At 40.0% G+C, this 6,000-nt stretch overlaps 1 protein-coding gene across 3 annotated transcripts in view; it reads left to right on the top strand.

Moving 5' to 3' along the window:
• The first annotated feature begins 359 nt into the window (after nt 1–359).
• The window catches only part of POLR3G (RNA polymerase III subunit G), a 40,091-nt gene continuing 34,450 nt past the window's right edge, over nt 360–6,000 (top strand). The window contains exons 1-2 of one of the 3 annotated variants that reach the window (XM_082725847.1): nt 360–606; nt 3,620–3,769. In XM_082725847.1, the coding sequence (XP_082581973.1) occupies nt 3,653–3,769 (117 nt within the window). In that variant the 5' untranslated portion in view covers nt 360–606; nt 3,620–3,652. Of the gene's footprint in view, nt 607–3,553; nt 3,770–6,000 lie in introns of those variants that run through there. The other 2 variants (XM_082725848.1, XM_082725846.1) reach the window with 2 other exon arrangements.

Here is a 6,000-nt window from a genome sequence, read left to right as displayed (position 1 = left end):
ATAATTTTCTAGGGCTGCTCTCACATTTTTTTTTTTTTTTAAAGATTTTATTTATTTATTTGACAGAGAGAGATCACAAGTAGGCAGAGAGAGAGAGAGAGGAGGAAGCAGGCTCCCTGCTGAGCAGAGAGCCCGATGCGGGGCTCGATCCCAGGACCCTGAGATCATGACCTGAGCCGAAGGCAGCGGCTTAACCCACTGAGCCACCCAGGCGCCCCTGCTCTCACATTTTACCACAAATTGGGTGGCTTACAACAACAGAAACTTATTCCCTTGCAGTTCTGGAGGCCCAAAGTCTGAAATCAGGATATGAACAGGGTTTATTCTTTTCTGACAACGTTGAGGAAAAATTTGCTCCCTGCCTCTCCTAGCTTGTAGAACATCCTGGCACTGTCTGGTGTTCCTGGCTTGTAACTGCAGCACCCTACTAGCCGCCTTTGTCTTCATATGGTGTTTTCCCGCTATGCATGTCTTTCTGCCCAGATTTCCCTCTTAGAAGGACACCTATCATTGGAAGAGGACTCACCCTGATTTGCTGTGACCTCATCTTAATGTGATTACATCTGCAAAGACTCCACTTCCAAATAAGGAAGGTCCCATTCACAGGTAGTGGGGGTTAGGAGTTCCAGCATATTTTGGGGGAGGGAGGGACACACAAGAATACACATATTATGTTACACGCTTACTTGTTTACATGTTTGTGTTCTTTCCGGTGCTGAAATACAAGCTCTTAGGACAGGGACACAATTTTATTCAAAGCTTTCTGGGTCCTGCCACAGTGCCTGGAATGCTCAGTGCTGGTTGAATGAGTGACTCAGTGAAATTGGTCTGTAGGAAGTACAGGATAATGAGGAAATGGGGAAAGTTGGTTAAAAAAGGGGGGGGGGCACCTGGGTGGCTCAGTGGGTTAAAGCCTCTGCTTTCAGCTCAGGTCATGATCCCAGGGTCTTGGGATCGAGCCCCGCATCGGGCTCTCTGCTCAGCAGGAAGCCTGCTTCCTTTCTCTCTGCCTGCCTCTCTGCCTACTGTGATCTCTGTCTGTCAAATAAATTAAAAAAAATTTAAAAAGCCCTTTAGTCAAGAAGTTTGGGAGGGTGAAAAAAGGACAAGGTAGTGGTCAACTCAGAGGATTCCAAAGATTGAGACTTAGGCCTCATTTGTGAGCCATTTTCCCTATGAGACAGTTACTGGAGTCCAAGAAATACGTCTCAGCTCTGCAAGAGAAGAAAATGAATGTGTCAGTTTCTCTAGGTATGGGACGAAAGACTCCTAATAGCCAAGCTAAAAAGAGATGAATCTCTAGGCCAGAATACCATGTAATCATTAAGGGTGGCTCAAGAGCTAGGACTGATTTTTCTGTCAAGGGCAGTGTATTCACTACTGATAACAGTTTATATACCCAAAAGTGTTTAATAAATATGGAAGTGTAGAGGCAGCAGGGTTTGATATTTCTCAAGGGGTATTTCATCAAGCAGTGGTAGCTGGTAACTCTTTTTTTAGGGTGAATTTTCCCAACTGATTCTTAGAGCCCACCTCCAAAGATTCTGGTGTAAGTTTGAATACTTGAGGATCACTTGAGATTCTGTTTATTTAACAAGTTCCCCAGGTAATTCTTATGATCAGGTGTTTTGGGAAATGTTACCCAGAATTCTTCTTAATCTTTATTTCATAGCAAATCCCAGATTGGAAGTAAGCCCTTGGTCTCAACCATGCCTCCTGGGCTCCCACACTTCATTTCTTAGAGTAAAGGTGTGTCTTTCTGCTCAGCAGTTTTCATACTTGGGAAACCTGCTTTGTGTGGGCTCAGCGTATGCTTGGGTGACTCAGCAAATGAAACACAGCCATTTGGATATTCTCCCCTTCTTTGAACAGATGGAATGAGCCTGATTATTAAAATAAGCACCTTTCCCGTATAACTTGTGCTTCATTGTAACTAAATAGTGAATGAGGGAAATTGATTCCTGATAGAATTCCAATTAGTAGATATGGAAAGAAGAGAATTACAGTACATAATGGAATGATGAATTTAGACTATAATCATCAATGGCTACTAAAATCATTAGGTAGAAACTGATGGGGAAGTTTGTACTAGATGAAACAGACTGATAGTACCTGAACCCACTCACCAGAGAACATCACCGAGAGAGAGTTAGTTCATGTGCATCCTGATATGATGCAGTTGGAAGAACAGAGCATCTCTTTTAAGTCTTCTTTCAAAAAATTTAACTCAAATTTGAGTAAACGTCTAGCTCACCTATTTAGAAAATACAGGGGCTAGAGGAATGTATTAAGCCACATCTCATGGATTCAATTCCTCAGATTCAGAAATGGGAGAATGTATAGCATTGCTACTTTCAAAGTGTGGACTGCATACCAGCGGCCCTGGTATCCCCAGAGAGCTTGTTAGAAATGCAGGTTCTCGGCCAAATGAAAGACTCCGCATTTTAACAAGATCCTAGGTAATTCTCTTGTGCCTTAAATTTGGAGAAACATTGTCCAGGAAATGACCTCATGTTTTCAACAAATAATGGGAAGGGAGAAAGAGAGAGGGACTGTTGAGTGGTATGGATATATTACTGCTTTGTTGGGCTTGCAGGATTGAATGATGTATCAGTGGGAAAAGAGATTTAGAGGATGTGTGTTATAATCATCACTACAGTCAAATGCCGACTTGTAATGAAAGAGCCTTGGTTTAGGGACCCCTGTTAATATGCTGCCAGCTCACTTCTCACTCTATAGTATAACCATGTTTCAGACAATTCAGAAATTCAATGCAAAACTTGAGTACGTGACATCTCTGCCATCCCCAAAGTTGAAAAGAGTACAGGTTTTTTGTTTTGTTTTGTTTTGTTTTGTTTAATTTTAATTTATTTATTTTTTTCAGCATAACAGTATTCATTGTTTTTGTACCACACCCAGTGCTCCATGTAATCCGTGCCCTCTCTAATACCCACCACCTGGTCCCCCCAACCTCCCACCCCCCACCCCTTCAAAACCCTCAGATTGTTTTTCAGAGTCCTCTGAAAAGAGTACAGTAATTGTGCCTTTAATTTAATTTTTTTTTTTTTTTACTTGGACACACTTCAGAATCTTAATGAGCCTGTTCCCATTTCTAAAAGGACATTAGATTAAATCTCAAGGATTTTTACCAATACTCAAATTCTAGGATAAATAAATCATTTAAAAATCTCAATGTATATGACTAACAGTGTATGTGACTAAGGATAGTCTTCACGTTGAATGTAAAAGCAAGTCGGTCTGTCTTCATCAGCTAGACCTTTCTTGTCCACACTTTTCACAAAGGTCTGAGATCTTGATGCCAAATCACAGAGGGGTGGAGAGAACTACATCAGCTGGTTGTACAGTGGTCCAAGCAATGTCTCAAAGGAGCCCAAGGGTCAGCTGTTCACGTGGGGCCGAGGTGAGGTAGTTGAGGCCATCCTCATATCACCTGCCAGGCATGACTAGGTGTGAGGGGTCCAGAAATTAGTCTTTCCTGTTTCTTTCTTTACAAGTTTTACTTTCCAGAAGCATTTTAAATTGGCTGTGCTACTTAACAGGTAGAGTTTTATATTTTGTTTTAAAATGTTGGTTTCCTTTTTTACATGATGTCTTTCAGAATTTACCCACTTCTCTAGTATAACGAATTCTGATGGCTGGGAATAAAGGACGTGGACGTGCAGCTTATACCTTTAATATTGAGGCCGTTGGGTTTAGCAGAGGTGAAAAGTTACCTGATGTAGTATTGAAACCACCTCCTCTGTTTCCCGTAAGTACATTAAAAGCAGATTTCTCATGGTTCTTTCATGTTTTAAAGAACATTAAAATTCTATATAGGACTGAATAGAGGACACCATTATAAAATCTTAAATGTAAGAAAGCCAAAAAGAGTGTGCTTTGCTGCTGCTGTTCTTCCCTGAACCTCTTTCTGATTTTTAACACGGCTTTCTTAAAACACAGAAAAAACTGTACTCACCTTTCCTTAAATATACTCAGCCCTGTGTGAACGAAGAAAGAATTTTTTTTAATTCCTGCATCTTCTATTGCTGTTTCTGATGTATTCCAACATCAAAATAATATTTTTGAATGTCAGGTTAGATTTTACAATGGTCCCCAATGGTCCTCACTCTACCAGACTTTCACTTAATGATTTTCTTATCTTATCTTATCGTATATCTATAGAATTTGATTTTATTCCCTAGAATACCATTCAGTCTACTATTCCCTAATCCACTTTTTTTTTGCTTATTTCTCTATTTTTTGAAAGTCAATTTGAATTTTGTTGCTGTTTCTCAACATCTAAGTGTTCCTACTACATTTAGTGTTGCTTTTAAATTTAATGAGTATGCTGTAAACTTAATTGGCATAATATTTAATGCTTTCACTTTGCATTTAGTTTAAAACCTAAGCTAACATTTCCAGGTATGTATGTGTTACAGTATTAAAAAAATGAAAAATCATAAATAACCATATACTTCTCAATCCAGAAATCTTTCCCCTATATCAAAAGGGAAAAGTCACTTGTCAAAAGAATTATGTAGGTAGAGTACCCTGAACAAATGTATCTAGGGATCTACATGTCTTACACAGGGAGTCTCTACGTTTTGTTCTTGGTATTTTCCCTTTTTGATATTTAGTAAAACAGTAAATATTCCATGTGGAGGGATAATGTCACTTTATACATTGATTTTTTTTTTTTTTAAGATTTTATTTATTTGGGCGCCTGGGTGGCTCAGTGGGTTAAGCTGCTGCCTTCGGCTCAGGTCATGATCTCAGGGTCCTGGGATCGAGGCCCGCATCGGGCTCTCTGCTCAGCAGGGAGCCTGCTTCCCTCTCTCTCTCTGCCTGCCTCTCCATCTACTTGTGATTTCTCTCTGTCAAATAAATAAATAAAATCTTAAAAAAAAAAAAAAAGATTTTATTTATTTGACAGAGAGATCACAAGTAGGCAGAGAGGCAGATGGGGGTGGGGGGGTAGGAAGCAGGCTCCCTGCTGAGCAGAGAGCCGGATGCGGATACAGGGCTCCATCCCAGGACCCTGGGATCATGACCTGAGCTGAAAGCAGAGGCTTTAATCCACTGAGCCACCGAGGCACCCCTACATTGATTTCTTTTAAAACAAGCTCTTCTGCATGTGTGAGGATACTTCTAAACACCAGGAATATTAGGACATGTTGTTTTATACTTGGAATAAAATTAAAATTCCTTACTGCTGGCAAACTGGCTCTGTTTGATATGGCCTTGCTGGTGTCTCTCTAACTTTTCTCATCACCAACCTTCTCTCTCCCTAGCCGTCATGGCCTCCTTGTTCTCTCAGACATTATCCTGTGCTGGTTTCCCTGACTAGAGCCATCTGTTGTTCTCAAGTCTTTCCATGATGGCATCCTAATTTTTTCCAGAGCTCTGCCCAAATGTGACTTCCTGAGAGGTCATGTGTGCTTACCGTGTTTAGACCAACTACCTCCAGCCTGCATGTACTCTGTCCATCACTCTTTCCTCTACCCAGTTTGTTTTCATGCCACTAATCTCTATCTGAAATTGTGTATTTCCTCATTGTTTACTTACATCTTGTGTTTTTCTCCCCTAGAATGTAAAATCCATAAGGGAAGGAAGTTTGATTAGTTCATCATGGTGTCTCTTGTTGTCTGTGTCTGGCTTATTATATAGTAAGCACTCAATAAATAGTTGTAGAATGAATAAATAAATTCAGAGTGAAATTTTGAAAATGTATCCTATACTTAGCTCTGATAATGTCTTTTTTTTTTTTTTAAGAAATGTCTTTACTGTATACCCGGAGGCCCCACAATTTAATAAACATATGTATTTTATGAATATACATACATATATCCATATATGTGCATGTGTGTAATTCTTTAAAATTGAAGGCATAGAGAGGCACCTGGGTGGCTGTCATTTGGGAATCTGACTCTTGATTTCAGCCCAGGTTATGATCTCAGGGTCTTGGGATCAAACGCTAAGTCAAGCTCTGCTCTGAATATG

This window comes from Mustela nivalis, assembly GCF_964662115.1.
Source record: "Mustela nivalis genome assembly, chromosome: 3".
NCBI lineage: Eukaryota > Metazoa > Chordata > Mammalia > Carnivora > Mustelidae > Mustela > Mustela nivalis.
Note: the sequence above shows the minus strand (reverse complement) of the source record. Positions and strands in the feature narration are given on the sequence as shown.